Here is an 18381-nt window from a genome sequence, read left to right as displayed (position 1 = left end):
AAATAAAATATCTGGGTAGTCCCCAGGTTATCCTAGACATCAATCTGTGCTCATCCTTTTAACTCAGTTTCATTGTCATATCCAACCTTTCAAAAATAGTTGCCATCTTCTGCAAGTGAGATGTTAAATGGAGAAATAAATAAAAGCAACCAGGACAACAGCAGGGGTGTGCTGACTTAGTGGGTATTCCCATCTCTGACCATGGTGACTTATGGAATTGATGCCTTCCGTGTTACAGCAGGGAAGAAGGTGGGATGTAAGGCAATTTATCTTCTTCTGTACCTCCATGTATGTGTGCATACATGGGAGCTTTAGAAGGCAAAGCAGAAGAGATACTAATGCTCTAGAAAACCTGTAGAAGGGCTTCAAGGCAGTCTCTTCAAGGAAGAGGAACATTAGTAAGCTAGTGGGCTTGGATGGCTGAGACCAACTGAAGTTTTTTGGCACAAAACTCCCCTAAATGACGGTATTCACCTTAAAATAACAACAGCATGAAGCAGCAGCAAGAGTGCACCAGACTTTTCAAAACCTGTACAAATATCAGTAAATTTTTCATATTAATCCTCTTTTTGCAAGAGAGCATTGCCGTAATTTTTCAAAAATTGTAGAGGAGTTATCTAAGTTCTCTTCTATGACTAGCCAACAGCAGTGATCTCATTTTAAGACACAAATACGACTTGCTTGCAAATCTTGCTAAAATCTGGGTGATCAGACCTCTTTATTTCAATGAATCTCAGGGAACTTTCACTAGATAATTTGGCAGGGATCTGTTGATATTTAGAGGACAGAGCCATTTGGCTCAAATAAATAATTTGACCACATCCCTTGACTGCAAATATTGCAGGTATGAACATCAACAGCTGAGGTAGTCACTGGAAATAAAATGGCAACTCCTGGGCTACCTCATCCCAAAACAGAGGTTTAAAACAGTTCAGATGGACTGAGCCCTACTAGAGTTTATTTGCCTCCATTGACTACAAAGTCTACTGTCCCCAAGCCTAGAGGGTCTCCCCCTTTCCACCCATAGAAGAATTAAACCTGACAAGACAGATGTTGCCTCTTTAGGAGCCTGGAGAGCTGGCTCAGCCATGGATGTCCAAATCTTCAGTACCTGCAAGGGGAAACAAATCCCAGCACAGGTCCTTAAGTTTGGGCACGTTAATTTAAAAAAAATTTTCAGAGGTCCTAAATTGTAGTTAAAAGGCAACCAAACCTCCAGAGCTCTTAATTCCTACTCTGGAGCCATGCTTGAATGTTCAAGGGCAGCAGACATTTTAACTATGCATCATTTTAGGGGGATTGCTGGGGTATCATTTTGCCTCAAGTTTGTGAGGCTGTGGGTCATTCCCACCAATTTTGCAACTTAATGGCCACAATGAAAACGATTGTTTCTCAAACTTTGCTGTTCCATGTTAAGTTAAAGCTTAAGCACATGTTAAGTTAAAGCAATTTGAGTGTGAAACTGCTGATTTAAAATAGAAATACTTTACAGCCATGTAGTCCAAATATGCATGCATGCCCTGGCAACAGTGGAAGTGGGGATCCCTTTCAGAGAAGGAGGGGTTACACCTTCAGAGCAGGAGTCACAGTGTAATGGGGAGGAAAGAAAAGTATAAAAAGGGAGGCTTTAATTTTTCTTCTTTGGTTCAAATCTATACTGGCTAAGGGAATATGCTCTTTAGGGTAATGGTATCTCTAAGTTCTGTATAGGACAGCACCATTAACACTCCTGCAAAATGCTTATTTGAAGAAAGAAAGTGGAATATATGCCATAGTTCATAAAAGATAGTAGCAGTGAACAACTTGGCTGGTTTTTCCTTCAACCTTTTGAAAGAGGAGGAGGAGTATTGCATCATTTCAAGCCATTTTTTATGTGAAACAACATTCCATCTTTACATCCTCTTTAAAATACTTGCTTATTAGTGCTCTTTACAATTTGCTTTGATATTAATCATAAACAAACTGAGGAAGAGATGATACATTTGAAGAAATTTAGATATATGTTTCGGCTTCAAAAAAAGAAAAGGTACTGTTTATTTCCTTTTGTTTTGTCAGTAATTTCGTATGTATGTTAAACTGGATTAGACAAGTGGCTAAGACACAAGAGGAAATTATGTGAAATCAAAAGGATACTTTCTTGATATTCCCCCATTCTCCATCCTGCACAAATATGTAATGGTAAAATCAACAAGTCTACCATCTGTTTGCTTACATTGATGCTACATTAGTAGATATGCTACTTTGAAACCTTACTAGAAATAAAAATCCAACTTTCTTCATAAGGCAACAACATGGAATTTGTTTCAAGGAAATTAAAGTTTATTTTATTTCTGAAATTGCCTGTGAAACAAGTGGTTCTCAAATCACAAAGACAATATTGAGTCATCACCTTACATTAGAAATATGGCACTTTTATTTGCTTTTAGCCACAATTATTTAATTCTTTTTTTTTAATATCATTAAGATTAGATTGATAAGCATAACACCGTGAGTAAGAAAACAGTGATACTGCTGCTACTATCATAAGGCAAAATGCTAACAAAAGGCTAGCTTGCCAGCATGTGCCCCTAGAAGGGTTACAGCAGCAAGGGATGTCTGAAGGTGCCCAGCATAAACTGTTGGATCCACTCAATGGTTCCTTTCCCAGGCACAATAATTTATGGCTAAACTACAGTGTGCTTTTAAAAAGATGTCTGACCTCTGATTTGAAATATATATGTGACTGAGACTATACTGCCTCCCTGAGACTGCTGAAATGATTTTATATACCAAGGCTGTCTGAATTTTATCTTAATTAATGCAACTGGATCTCACTGATACATATTCCCAACCATTGATCTGTTATATTTTTCCTCCCAGCAGCAGATGTCTTTATAGCACAGATATTTTAGGGGCAACGCCTGATTACAGACTCCCTTTTTTTTTTCCGCCTAGAGAAAGAGGTGCTGTTGTGAAGTGTGCTTCAGACAAGGCTGGTTTTGGAGAAAACAGTCCCCTAAGCTAGTTGTAGATTTTACTGTGCTTTTTTATCTCTAAGAACAGGCATGACTGAGGCCTCAGCATATTTGAGCTCAGCCCTGTTCTATGCCAGTAAAAGGCTTTTGGTGATAAATGTTTATGTACCTGTTCTTTGCTTACTAAGTTGTTAGGGGGGATTTGGGGCAGGGTCTAACACAGTGCTCCCTAGGTGGCAAGCAAGAAACTGTGTTCCAGCTGGAAGCGAAGACATGAAGATATCCCAATTTCCCTCTTTGCTGTGCACTACCTCCCACCAGCATCTCTCATGCATTATGAAGCCACAAGGCACTTCAAAACTTAGAGATCTTAATAGGAAGAAAACAACAGTGAGTTGATGCATTGTACCTTCTTAACCCTGGTACTGAACTATTGGAATGGGTGTTGGGATGGCTGTGCCTCCTCCTTGCAATATAAAGCAGAATAAGGCCAATAGCAACCAATCTGGATCTGCTGGTAGGAGTCACATCTCCAGCCCGAGAGTTTCCCCAAATGTCTGAGTTCAGACTGGTTATAGTAGCCATTAGACAGGCAGTGCATTTTCCATTCTTTTCCAAAGATGTGTTGTTAAAGGTAATATGGCCCCTAAAGCTTTTACTTACATCATGGAGCTGCATCTCAGCTGATTGCTATAAAGCATTTTGGGGACCACAGGGTGAAAGGTCCTATAGAACTACACGTGTATTTGGAGTCTTACTACTGCTGTTGCTATGTGATTATACAGTTTTCTCAGGGTTTTTAAGGATGATTGGAATTACAATAGTTTGCAAAAATTATACTTACTCTCTTTTTCCCATGTACATGATAAACTTCGTAAATGTTTTCCCTGATCATTTGGCCTCCTTTTTACTTAACTTGCCTTTAAACACCTCTTTCTAATTTTCTGTGAGAACACCTTCGTGGTACTGGCTTTTTTCCACATGGAGTGTTACATATGATGTTGGTATGGAAAGTATTACACAGCAAACAGCAGATTTAAGCTGAAAAAGATACTTTAGAGATTAATGAACAGGCTTTGAGTCTTTCCTTTTATAGGACACTGGGTTCATTCTTACTGAAATCAAAGCAATCTGTTTGCCTTCCTCTGAGGATATAGTTTAGTAGCCCCTTATAAAACTATTTAATAATCTAAAAGTTGAACACCTTTATATTAAAAAAAACACTGAAATTATCATCCTTATTGAGTCTCTCACTGAGACACAAAGGAACAGGGTGGCTGAGTCCAAGCACTGTAGGAATCCTACTCCCAAATATAATGACAGTGATTTAAAATGCATGAACATTAATTTTAAAAAGTTAATAAAGTAGTGCTAGAAGGCTTTCATAAGTCTTTTGAATTCACAAAGCTATGCTTTTCTCTGCAGTAATAGGAAAGAGAATTTTTTTTCCGATCTTCTAAAAATAAGGAGAAAAGAAAAATGGTTTTGCTCTCTGGAACACCATGAAAAGGTGGTCATTATGTTGAAAATATTTGATGTTTTATTTTCTCCAATACAAAATTATCTAAAACTATTGAGGAAGCTAAAAAATAGAAATTATTTAAACTTTGAATTACTTAATGACTGAGAAGTTCAAGGCATTATTTTCAAAGTTAGATCTTAGGAGTTAGGCTTTTGCCTGCTCAGGAAGATAAGTGTCTGCTCCAAGCACAAGAGCCTCCATTCATGAATGAGTCCTTAATTTTAATCAGGTATTTAAGTCTAATTGAAGTCGAGGGGTCTGTAACATTGTAGGAAACCATATGCTGATGTGCTTTTTCAAATGTGCAGGAATTTAATCATGGGCTTACATGGTAATTGTATGAGGTTTTTTCCAATTTGGTCTGAGTAGGCAGAAAGTAGCATAAAAGGGATCAAGAAACATTAAAGCTTGTTAACTTAGTGCTCAATGTAGAGGAGAAAAAGGGCCTTTTATTTCCCTGAAATTTCTGACCTTTTTTGTTATTTTTCTTCTCCCTGTTGCTCTTTCCTCACCAACCACAGCTCTCTTTTGCTGTGGACAATTCCCAAAGGGAACATTCCTCACTGGAGTAACTTACCCAGCTCTTTTCCTTAATTTACAGTGAGTACAGCACCCCTCACAGAATCCATAGCAGACCCTTTGGCTGCAAGCCAGTGCTAATAGCATGTTTTCCAATAATCTAATCTCTTCAGTCACAGAGCAGAAATCAGAAAGTTAAAAGAACTGGCTTCTCAACTTGTCTCAGTCTGCCTTTGAAATCTGTGCATGGAAATGTTGTGTGAATAACTACAATAAATTGTTACCACACTTGCACCCATGACTCAATAGTTGTGCCCATAACAATCTGATGTGTATGAGAGAACCCTCTATAAAGCAAGGTTTAATGTGGTGCCAGGAACAGACTCTCTCATGAAGGCTTGCATGTGCAATGAAGCCAGAAATTTCAGCCAAAGCTGAGGACATATTGTAAATATCCATGGATTAAACGCCTCACCTCACCTAACAGATAGGTATCATTTCTCCTTTGCAGATGAAAACAATTGAAGCTCAAAGATGACAAAGCCAAAACTTCCAAGTTTGGCTCTAGAAGTGAAGTAGCAATTCTTTGATTTGGGTCCTGAATAAATAGCTGTATTTTCAGACCTCTGACCACCTGTCTTTTCCACAGCCATTCTGAAAATGGGGGTGTATATATACAGGAATGAAGCAGGAGATCAGTTGTCTCACCAGAGGCCCTAGGTTTGAAAATGTAGAACCTAATACTTTAAACTTTACAATGCTAGGAAGGGACCATAATCAGCCAACTTTATCAACCTTCAAACCCAAGAAGCCCTAACTTTCTTCAAAGGCACATAACTCAGTGGTACTGTTAGGGAAAGACAAAGTAACTAGGTATTGAAAGTTAACTTATACCTTTTATTTTCTTCCACATGTTTTCTTTTTCATGTGTACTGGACTAGGTATGTTTTTGCTTTGGGGGTAGGGAACAGACACCATCACAATAATTTTTCCTGATTTCTAGCATTATGCAGAGCTCTGGTGGTCTGCAGATTACAAGTTTATAACTGAGTCCATCCTTCTACCCCAGGATTGGATCCCTTAATGTATGATTTTGATTGCTGTCACCAGGAGCAAATGTTTGTTGGGTATTTGGGGTAGCAGTTTGTGGTTGCAAGCCAAGACAAATGGCTTGACTTACTTCATGCAAGTCCAGGAGGTCAAGGAGCCAGTTAAGGAGGATGTTTTCATCTTAGGGCACAGTTAAGTCTTCCACTTATTCCCTTTTGTCATCTGCTTGTGACATTTTTAAGCACAATTTTTCTGCAGCAGCCGGGCATTTTGAGTGGTGTTGTTGCGGTCATCTCACATCCGAGCCCTGTCTCATGGCAGCCCAACGTGGTGGCAAGCCACTAGCCACCAGCTGAGCTGCCAAATATTCATCATATTGGATGCTTTAAAAATAACTGCTGTGATTTCATGTTTTTCTAATATCATGGGGATGTTTGGTTTTCACTGAAGCTTAACTAATTTGTTGGTATAACTTATATTAGACAGTTCTATTTGCAGTAATGTTCTATTTCTATAATTCGTTCTGCATCAGCTTAACTTAACTAAGTTACAGTGTGACAAAAACAGAACTGAACAGTCCTCCCTTCCTCATTATTGGAGTTAGAGGAATGTTCTTCAGTAGAGCACATTGCAAAGTGCCAAGCATATTTTGCAAGCTGGCTAAGGCCTCCGCCACCTGAAAAAGCAGATCTCTTAGAACACAAAACAGCAAATGGATCATTCTCTTGTGCAACAGCTTGGATAGGAAGATGTGCCTTGCAAATTTGTACTTGCACATGTAGAGTAAGGTTAAGCACACACCCTCAGGATGCTGCTCTGATCCTACCTAAATTTTGGGAGGGTAATCCCTACCATTGTTACCCGTGAAATACTTCAACAAAAGGATATTTTTACCACCACTTCTTCAATTGTGCATAAAAAATGTCAGATGTCACTTTGGATGTGCATCAGTGATACTAAATAATGTGTTACACAAAAAAAAGGTTGTCCTTAAAATTTATAATTCATAGTTTGCCCATTAATCTTTCCAAATGTGCGGGGTTTCTTCAGTTTAGGCTAAAGACAAATTTTAGAGACAAATTATGCTTTTTTTTCCTAATTTTTTATGTTGTAGAGAAACATTAAAATGGCTGCAAAACCATTGAATTTGCCACTCTTACTATAAAATATTTAATAAGACTCATAACAATAATGCTAAATTTCCAAGATATTTCAGTTTTTATTTTATATATAATTATTGAGCGATGAGGTTTTGATTTTCTTTACCTAATATTGTCAATAGGTGGCCTCAGTTTATTTTTTTACTGTAGCATTTCTTTTTTCTTTTAAATTGAAATTCTTTATCTTATAACTCCTTATGGCCTTTACAATGTTACTATTGTTATTGAAAATTAAAGCCACTCAGACAACCATTAATGGAATAAAATTCCATTAGAACATGCCACTCTTTAAAAACAGAATTTTCTTTTTCAAATATTTTGATGAAATTTTGTCAAAATTTATTTTCAAATAACTGAAAGTAAGTATTCTAAACAAAGTGAGCCAGATTATTTTTTTATTCCTGTGGAATGTCCAATTTTTTTGCATTGTATGGCAATTTTGAATTAATCACACTTTCCAAAATCCTTGTAGAATTGCATTCCTCTCATCCTCCATGGATGTGATCCTTATGGACAGACATTGGACCAAAGCAAAAGATCCATAGAGGCCTTTAACCAGCTTAATCAAACTGATTTCCCAGTTGCTGCACATCCTCTCCAGGGCATCCTCAGGAGGCTGGAGCATCCTGGCAGCTTTTAGCCTTAGGTTGCAGGGGAGGTGGGGGCCATGGGGCTCCTCTTGAAGGGAAGAATGCAGATAAAGGTGTGTCCCAGGGACCTGGCTCCATCCTGCACTGACCCAGCAGCTGCAGGGGGTGTTTTCTGCTCTGGAGATGGCAGCACAGGGACAACAGAGCATTTGGTCTCTGCAGCCACTGGCTGCAAGTCACCTACAGCCTTGTGCAGTCAGCAGCTTCTCTTTTCAAGTACAGCCTGTACATAAGCTTTTAATTAATTTAACTACCTGGAAAGTTTGATGTGTCAGCACTACTCTGTGAATTGGTTTGGGATAACAAATATACTATTACAGACGTTACATTAATTTAAAAATAAAACACCAAAGACCAAACAGAAATTTTAATTCATTTAAATTCATTTTCTCTTCCAATCAACTGAGCTGACTGGCATGCAAATCCTCAGTGAAGTGGTGGTGTACCACTGCATAGAAAATGAACTGTTTCTCTGCTTTAGCACAAAATGCATGACAGCCTTGATTTCATCACCAGCACCCCAATGATTCAGCTCAGATACTTTGTAGCACGGCCGTAGCTCAACTGCCTGCTGTGTGTCACTGCTGTGATGTCAGATGTATTACGGTTTTGGGGAAGTGAATGATGCTCAGTGTGAGCGCTAAACTTCTTTCATGTGGGTCAGTGTGTGCGGCAGTGAAGCCGGTGGGGAGGGAAAGGCTCAGACTTCAAAGGGAGGGCAGCACGCAGAAGGGGTGATGAAGCAAGCCCTAACTACGTGCCATTCATAGCTACTTCACTAGAAAATCCAGACACTCAGAGCTGTTGAACTGAGTCATTTTCTCAGGAATCGGATGCCTACTGAAATCTCACCCATCCTATTACCTAATCCCAATCTAAACAGGCCATCCAATCACACTGCCCTCCAAATATCAGATAAATGTGCTCCAAACCATGGACTATCCTAATGCCAATTAACAAATCAGTGAAATCCTCACCCCTTTTTCTTCACAGGAGTTTTACCATTGACTTTAGTGGGCCAGGACTTTCATCAGTGAGTCCAAGCTGACTGGTGATGATGTCTCTTGTCTGTTTTTCACTAGAGATGAATTTGATTTCACATCATACTGTTCATGTTTTGCACTCAGAAATTTTTGACTTCTTTTTCTTTTAGACTAGCATGAGTCCCAGTGACATGAGGGAAAGGTGAAAACAGTTGGATCATCGTTTTCTGAGTGTTGATGGCACATGCATTGCTATATAGCAGTGCAGCAGAGGAGCAGTCACTAGACTTAATATTTTAATCATTAATTTCTACTTGGAATTTTGGACACTATTTTGTGTCTCTGGCAGATGGATGGTCCAGTTAGCCTGGAGAAGTTAGCCTTTTTCCTTCATGAAAATCTGAGATGAGAATTTTTCCTTGTTACGAATCATAGACCACAATTTTTAGAGACTCCCTAGCATTGTGATACTCCTTAGTACCTATACTACGACTTGAAATCTTGATGTGAGTCTTGAATTTCAATGTTTGCAGGCATCAGTCCAGAACAGTTCCACTGCAAGCAACATACTGAGGCTTCCAGTTAGCTTCAGTATGGTATGAATTTAATCATTACACAGAAAGAAATCATTTCATTCAGTACAAACTTTTGATCAGTTCCACTTAGGAAAATACACTAAATTGAGAGGATATTAAGTAATTGACCAAAGGCACATCTGAGCACCGCCAAGGCAATGGGCTGGCTTGCTCTCTGGCTTATTAATTTTTTAACGCTGTAAACATGGTAGTAGAAAATCATAGTTTCGACATGGGATTACAGGCTTTTGCTGTCTAAACCCTTCTCCCTAGTCCCCTGCATGGAAAGTAAAATCTGTTACATCCTGCTGTTCTTTCTGTGGTTTCTGAAACAAAACTTTGAGAGAAAAACTCTGGTCTCCAAAGACCCTGTGGGAAATGAGAAACTTGCAAATGCTACTGTAGTTGTGTAATGTTGACAGTATGAGCTGAGTGATCCTTATACAGATTGGAAATACACAAGCATCTGTGTAATACTCAACAATAAAAGTCTCCAGTATGTTAGGAGAACAGAACTGGAAAAGCAAACGGGGTGTGGGGGGTACAGGCTCTACTGCCACCAGGATAGCCTAAGCATTCACTACTTTTGTTAGAAACGTATAAATGGTAGATGGAACACTACCATCAAGAAGAAAATCAAGCATATTTCAAAGAATGAGCATGCACAATATTGCTTCTTTACTCAGTAGAAGCATGCATCTCTTGTAGGGAAGAGGTTGGAGAATCAAGGTAGTCACAGTGATGTTGACAACTTTGTTTTTAGATATCTGTGTGCATACGAACAGTATAAAATCAGCAGGGGATCTTCATGACAGCAACTTGCAGGATTAGAATATTAAAATACTTTATATGTGCATCAAGTATAATCTCTTTCCAAAACTCACACCTCCTTTTTTATCTCAGCACACAGATGCTTTATTTGAAAGTAGCTGAATCTGACACCTGTCATTACACGCTGGCTATACAATTATTGGGTTACTACTTTTAATAGATCACATACTTACCCTTCTGTAACAGCTCTCTTTATCTAGACAATAGATAAAAAGAGATTATGTAATTGAGTTTTACATTTTAGAAAAGAATCCTAATGTATAGACTTGAATGCAGGGTATTTGGAAACAACTACAGCTGACTCTAAAAGTAATATCTGTAGTTGCTTATAGGATTTAGAACTTGATGTGAGAAGGTATTGCGTGATCTGATCCTACCTTCACCGTCACTATCAGGGTGTTTAAGGCAATTTTCTCAGGGATCCTCTTTGGTTCCTATACAGGTTAAACTTCCTGGATCCTTTAATGTTGGTGGTGCTCCATAGTATGTGAGGGGCAAAAAAAAGTCAATTTCCCTTCTGTCTCCATGAAAAGAATTTTTCAGTTTATTTACAAAACTCTCTGGAATGACAAGGAGCCATTTGTGGTTGCTGTGGCTGCTTTCTGTTGTGCTGAAGATGCTAGGAGACTGCATAAAACTGCACCCCTGGTGAGATTTTTCAGCCTGTTGATGCTCTTTCTAACTGAATTCAGGGGAAATGTGTTCTGGCTGCCAGTACATTTAATATTCAGGATCACTCTGCCAGACATGTGTTTAATAATGATGAGGCAATCCCCAGTGAGGTCTTGGCCATTTGGGCCAAGGGCCTCCTCACTCATAGACACCACTGTAGAACAGTTACAGATACTCCCTGAGACTGTGGAACAGTCCCATACTCATGTTTCTGTTGCATTTTAGAACTGTTTATATTTGGTGAATAAAACAGGTTGGTTTCTTTCCCCTCAGATGTCAAGTGGCTCTCGAAGAGAAAAATATTTTCAAGCCAGACATATGTTTGGGGAAAATTTTTTTTGTTCGTACAGGAACTTTTACCTTCAAAACATAGGAAGACACTTTGGAATCCTCTTTGCTACATGTTTTGTGTCAGAAGGCAGCAATACTCTGAAGTAAAACAGAAGTCAGGCAAATCTCTGGAAGAGTTACCACCTTCTCAGAAAGAAATCCTAAAGTATTTGTGAAGAACAAATGACTAAGAGAAGCAGAAGGCATTAAGCCTTTAACAGCTGCCTTTTAGAGTTGATTTTTCCTCTTTGCCTCTTCTGTGGGTGCTTCAGATTCCTGCAGATCCAGAAGAGGCTGAGCAGAGAGTCCGCATTCCTTAGCTATCACCATTGATTCAGTTGCATCCCAGAAAACTTACAGCCAATCCAAAGCAGCAATTGCCATGTAGGGGCCTATCTTCCCCAGCTGCTCCCCCACCACAACACATCCAGCCCCTTGCCTCCCTGCAGGTGATTTAAGGCCTAGTGATCAAGCAGAGCTTAGCCTTCAAGACTGAACTCAGGTTTCACCTTGGCCCAAGCTGGCAATCTATTTAGCACTGATAACACAAATTTATCACACCCATGCATACTGGCTCTCCCGGTGCTGTCCCAGCACTCCTGGGCTTTGTCCTTGCTCTGCACAGCCTGCTGCCTACACCACACTTCAGCATTTTTGCCCCACCATCGCGTGTCCGACCTCTAATGCATTTCTATACAAAGAAACACTGTCCAAGAAAGAGTCTGAAGAAATACGCTGTGGTTTGCAAACTGAATTCCTTAATGACTTTCTCATTAGAAGAGCTGACTGCCAAATGCTGTTTGCATTTGCCTAAAGGACGGTCTGCATGATTGAGAGTAGCTCTGCTTTACATGAAGTATTGTTTTCAGGCCACCACTACAGGCAGCTGCTTCTCACTAGGCAAGGGAAAGAGAAAGGAACGCAAGTGAGCACAGAGCAATCGAATGGCACAAGAACCCATGGGATTTCCCATCCCAAATCCCCACTGCCACAAGGGCTAATGTCCGCTCGGGCGCTGTGTGGTGGGTAAAGCTGAGGTGGGCTCTGGCTCTTGCGGCAAGGGGCAGCCCAGCTGGGGAGGCTGAATTCCAGAGCAGCTCTGCTATGAAAATATTTCCTGTGAGAATGCGCAAGCTTGAGAAACCAGAAGCAGCAGCAGGGATGGATTTCATTTGCCTGGCACATCCATTTCAAGGGCAAACCTCTAAATGGACATCTTGTTGTTGGGGAGAGGTGAGGAGACAGTGTGCCTCAGCTGTGACAAACAGGCAAAGAACATTCTTCTACCCGAAGCTTTGCCCCCGGTTGTCAGAACATATGCCCAGCTGGATTCCTCCCACATTTCCTTATTTCCATTGGGGTTTTTTTGATCCCATACATTTAAATTTATATATGAAGTAAAACTGATTGAAAATTGTCATTGCAAAGGTTTAGAATTTATTTGCTGCATACAGTCAAAATCTAGCATCTCGTCCTTAAAATTCAGATTCAAGCTCAGCTCCTTATCCTTAACTTTCTATTTTTAACAGAGACCACAACTCATTGTTTCCAGAGTAGGGCTTTGGAAAATACTATGAGATTTCACTTGCTAATGAGACTTAAAACTAATATCTGGACAAACAGCTTGCACAAAAAGAGGCCACTGGGAAAAAAAGGGCTTAAAGCCAGACAGGAGAAGGGAATAGTTCAATATTAATTTAGGGTCTTCTCTAATCTTCAGTATTTAGGTTTTCCAAAAAGACAAGTGGAGGGATAGCTTTCGGACCTATAGCCAGTCATGAGTCTGAACATGCATAGCTTGTACTGCTTCTGGCTGATGTTTGTGTAAGAGCTGAGAAATAAGTTGTCCCTGGGTGTCTGTGCTCCCATCACTTGTTTTGCCCATTGCTATGGTGCATTTTCCATCCCTGAGAGTCTTATGATTTCCCTGTGCTCAAAAAGTGTTTGGATACAAGAGGGTGGAGCATTCAATGGCTAGTAGGGTCATGCATAGACTATTTCATCCTCCTTGAGTCAGTTCTGAACATTGTTGAGAATTTTTTATATATTCTTTATTTTGTCTTTGTAATGGAGCAGGTTTCACCAAAGACCAAGTGATTTCAAGCAAGACTATTTAGCATTTCTGGGACCTATTTGCAATGCTGTAGTCCATGCCTCCTGGTTCTGCAGTCAGTGTCTAACCCACAAGGCCACAGTGCCCAACCCTCTGCCAAGACACTGAACCTCTCTTCGTCCCTGTTACCACATCTATAATTTGAGGCTAACAGGAGTGGTCTGTGCTCTCCTAGTGCTTTTTCACCTGCTTTTTCACTTCAAAGCATTTCTTAAAGTGGATATACATTACTTACCCATTTCTACTGTTGACCTAAGTATAGAAATTTGAAGCAATGCATACACCTGGTATACTGTGACTGGATTTCACCAGATGGGGTTTATGTTTCCAGCTTCTTGTGGCACGTCATTCTGAGCTCAATGTCTGACATGGGGAAAAAAGAGGTAAAACTTCTGGTTGCTTCCTTGGAGTTATGGTGTGCAGTTGCTGAAGCTCTTGAGATCTGCAGGTACTAACAATTTGCTACAATGAGAGAGGAATAGTAAGGGCCAGTTCTGTACACAGAAGTAATAAGTTCCTGCCCTGTGGCAGAAATATGTTTTAGAGCCTGAACTTGCTGTGTTACCTTCTGGAAACCCTTCAATCTCACTCGGCCTTTGCAGCAGGGGAGGGACTGGCCCATACCTTGCAAGGATCTGGCAAGCATCTGGGTCTGAACTAGAGAGGAGGAGGCTGAGAGGTAACAAGAATGAGATCTTCAGCTGGAGCTTGGAGATGCCTAATTTCAAACATGTTATCTCATTGTCTAGGCACAAATATTTTTCCTTCACAATTTGTTTTCTCCCAGCTTCAATGACAAAGCCCAGAGCTTTCAAAGAATGCCAATTCCTGGAGCATGCAGCTTGTCCCTGCTTTGATTCTTGCCTGAGCCAGAATAAGGGTCTACCTAGAATTCAAAGAAAGTGCAACTAGAAACTGTTTTATTACACAGATACAAGACTCAAAAAAACCACCACACATAGTAGGAGACAATTTTAAAAATCATTCCTTTAATATTTTCTATGAAAAAAAAATGCACTTCATTTAAAATGTTAGTTCTGACTTTTTAGTTATGCTTTTTCTTTAAGAATTTCCAAGAACTGGAACTTATTTTGCTTCACATGTTTAGTTGTAACGTGACATGAAATCAATGGAGCTTGACTTGCATATTTTATGCTATTACTTGCTCTATAACACTAGCAATAACATTTGCCATTTGGAATTACAGGCTTTCCATTTTTGCTGTATAATTTGTATGAGATGTATCTGGAATGCATGAAAAGAGGCAGAAATTTTGAAAATGGCTAGGAGTGCATTTTATTTTGTACTTAGTACTTCTGAAGTTATAGGAGAGATGGAAATTGGCCATGAAATGGATCTTAGCTATAGAGAATTATCATATTTCAATAGTAAAGTATTGCCTGTCTCAGCTCACACACACAGCTTGACCTCAGAGTGGTTGCACATAATGTTTTCTCTGTCAAGAGAATCTATTCATAATGATGTGTCACAGGTGCTCACACATAATATGTTTCCCGTCAAAAGTGATCATCCATATTTTATATAGCAGCTTTGATGACAAATATTTTGTACTTCAGCTGCTTTTTCATCCAACTGTCAGACTTAATGAAGGAAAGTCACAGATAGTTTTTAAATAATGTCAGCTTCTTAGATCACATTACTGTGCCTGCCTTTGAAAGTAGTTTCATACAAGAGCCACAAGACAGAGGAGAGAGAGAGAGACAAGGATGTTTTCATTTACTTAACTTTAAAAAGAACAAAATTTCCAGGCCCTTAATTTCAAAATCAATAAGCTCTGTACCTCTGGAATATTTTCAGAAAAAAAAAAATTTAGTTATTAAGTAGTCAGTACTTTGAAAGTCTAGTGAAAGCAAGTCAGATAATTGCATTGCAGATGTAACTTCTCACTATGCAGAATATAATTTGTACTCATAGTGGTGTTGCGCCCTCATGGTAAACACACTTTAGGTTGTGCTATGAGTGTCTCAGTGTGCACAGATTTCTTGTATTCTCACAGAAATTGTTTGTACACAACAGGGCCAAAGTTGGTACATCTCATACATGTCCAGCCCTACTGAGAGAAATAACCCTCATTCCTCATTTTATTAATAGAAGAGGAAGAGTGAACTTGAATTCCCTTTGAGGTTCTTCAGATTACAGGACTTATGATTGAAACCTCAGAGCACAGAGAAGTGCTTTCCCCATTCATGGGACATCTCTTTTCTGCTGAGAGTGGAAGTGAACAAAGTACGGAGGTGTTCCTGAACTCCCCTGCAGGCAATCCTTCCCTGAGCAGCAGGCAGTGGTGGCTCTCAGTATCTAAGCCATGGATTCATATGGACTTCTGGTCTGCCTCCAAGGGCTCCACAGAAGGGAGTTGAAAAAAGCAAATTCATTGTATGTGCAAGTTATTTAGCAGTGTCTGCAGATCAAAATAAAATCAAAGCACTAAAATAGGCAATCACACCATGGCATGTGCATATTTATAAAATTATCACTGGCCTGAGGAGAAGGCAGAACAGGAAGCCATTAGTATTTACAAACACAAGTTAAAAATGTAAATGAGGACTATATTTCTCATATATAAGAAATATAACCAGATGTCTCAGGCTGAGAGATGAAAGCTTGCACTTAGAAAAATGCCTGGTTTTTTTCATACAAGACAAGGCCTAAAACAGAGGGGACACAGGGTCTGGAGCTACTCGATGCTTCATTATTTTTTTACTTCCAATTTATTTAAGAAATCAAGCAGGAAGGAGTTAAAAGGATGTAACAACTTCTAAAGTACAGGAGGATGCAAAACTTTATTCTCTATCACTGAGAAGTAATACCATTCAGTGTATCACACAGCAGATTAATCTCTGCTACAGAAAAGATAGTCTGCAATAGCATCCTCCCTCCTGCTATCCCCAAGTCCCTAAAGAAGTTAGGCAGTGAACATAATAAATTTCCCTTTCCTTGTCTGAAGAATTAGAACAATTCAATTGAAAGGCAAATATAATTCTACCTATGCTGCATGCTGAGACTGGAGCAGGGTAAATGCCACAGTTAAGTCTAAACATCAGGTTGTAATTGTTAGAGATTAAAAACATGCCAGAGAGAACATTCCAGGGAAAAAAAGAAGGGTGAGAAGGATGGCTCTCCTGTGTCTTTTTTTAAGGCAAATTATCATCAGATCTCACAAGGGCATATTCCCACACAACAGAACCCAAATCAAACGGCATTTAGTCAATGAATGAAATGATACTAGATCGATTTTTAATCATCCAGCTAGGGAAAGCAGGCATAAGAGAACATGAATTTATCTGCTGAGCCAGGTGTATACAAGGCAGAAAAGCCCCTGAAAATAGCGAAAAGAAAAAAATTCTCTAGGATGCTGATCTTCCATACAATCTATTTCAAATATCTTTTGCTGTTGGCTATTTCTGCAAGATGTGAAGATGTCAGCTGAGCTTCTCATTTTTATGCAGATGAAATAATTTCTGAAATGACAAGTCAGGTCATAAGAGACACAAGAAAAAATGAAGCAATCTTTAAGAGCTGTCAGAGAGATGGATGGTCCACCCTTCCAAGTGCGGAGGAACCATTATTTCATGGTCTTGTTTAATGTATTGTTCTCTCACTGTCTGTTTTTTTGTAATTCTTTTCTTCTCAGTGCATCCTAACGTGAGCCAGGGTTGCCAAGGAGGGTGTGCTACATGCTCTGACTACAATGGATGCCTGTCATGTAAGCCCAGGCTCTTTTTTGTTCTGGAGAGGATTGGCATGAAACAGATTGGAGTATGTCTTTCCTCGTGTCCAAGCGGATACTATGGGACACGGTACCCCGACATTAATAAGTGTGCAAGTAAGTGCTGGGGAAAGGGGAAGTGCATGGATTTGTTTGTTTCTCTTGAATGCTGTGTCTCCTTAGGAGTCAAATGAACAGAGAAGGAGACGGACAGGCCGTGTCCTTATTTGTTCAGCTCTTTGTAGTAGTGCAGTAAATATTAACATGAGCAAGAAGTTAAAAGACCACAAAATGACCTAAAGCTCAGGGATCCTGGCTCTGCATGAATGACCTGCCTAGAACCCAGGTGATGGCCTCCTCCTCTACATGCCCATGTGAAGAGGAAGTGCCCGTAGGTGCCAGGCACTGCCCTCCAGCAGCAGGAGAACATCAGCAGCTCTGAAGAGAGAGTGGGGACCGAGGAATGCTGAACCTTGGTGGCTGGAGCTGTTTAATCCACTGCCCTTACCTGCCTGACCCCTGCAACAAGGACAGACAATGCCAGGTGGCATTCTTTGGAGATGTGGTTTGCCCTGGTATCTTTATAGCTTGTCTCACACTCATTGTACTCCTCTGAATGCCTGTAGAAGCTGGCCAGTTTCAGCTGGCCGGGTTTCAGCCTGATTTGGGGGAATTTACCAATTCATATTGTCTCTGGGCTGGGGGACAGAGAAGCCAACTCCATTCTTTGCTGCTCAGGAAACATTTTGACCCCACTATGGATTTTGAACCATAAATGAACTGGGAAAGATCGCAATGTCCTCCCCACTCCTCTTTTTGTTGTTGAATTCACTGTTTTTAATCCCACAGGTGATATAAAAACATAAGAGCGACGGCCAAGAAACTCTCCCAGTTTTTACCTGGTAATAAAAGTTATTTAATGAATGGACCCCAGAGTAAAGTCTTACAGAGTAACTTGACACTGCAAAGTATTTGCTCACTTTTTAGCAGTGTGTGGCCTTGCATATCAGACATGAGCCGTGCCATACATAAGGTTTTATGCATTTCTCTTAAAAATTTCTGAGAACTGGGAAATATACCAGCAATGCCAACTTGTGTAGTCATATAAAGAAAACAAGAAACACTACAGAACATCTGATTGAACATCAGGGAACCATTTATAGAAAAAGAAAGATCTGTTGATCCAAAACAGTCCTAAGCAGATTCTAAATTCTGGCATATTTTTATTTCTCCTGGATGAATGGAGATAGGCGGTGTGGAGCCAATCCAGGACTTGTGCCCCACAGGGTTAA

The 18381-nt window shown here is 39.8% G+C and overlaps 1 protein-coding gene across 1 annotated transcript in view; it reads left to right on the top strand.

The window, feature by feature from the left end:
- RSPO3 (R-spondin 3) overlaps window positions 1-18381 on the top strand; it is a 61689-nt gene that overhangs the window by 17048 nt on the left and 26260 nt on the right. Inside the window, exon 2 of the mRNA XM_085056019.1 lies at window positions 17015-17206. Coding sequence (XP_084912145.1) covers window positions 17015-17206 — 192 coding nt within the window. The remainder of the gene's footprint in view (window positions 1-17014; window positions 17207-18381) is intronic.

This window comes from Lichenostomus cassidix, chromosome 3, assembly GCF_008360975.1.
Source record: "Lichenostomus cassidix isolate B80296 chromosome 3, HeHo_3.0, whole genome shotgun sequence".
NCBI lineage: Eukaryota > Metazoa > Chordata > Aves > Passeriformes > Meliphagidae > Lichenostomus > Lichenostomus cassidix.
This window is presented reverse-complemented; position numbering and strand designations above follow the sequence as displayed.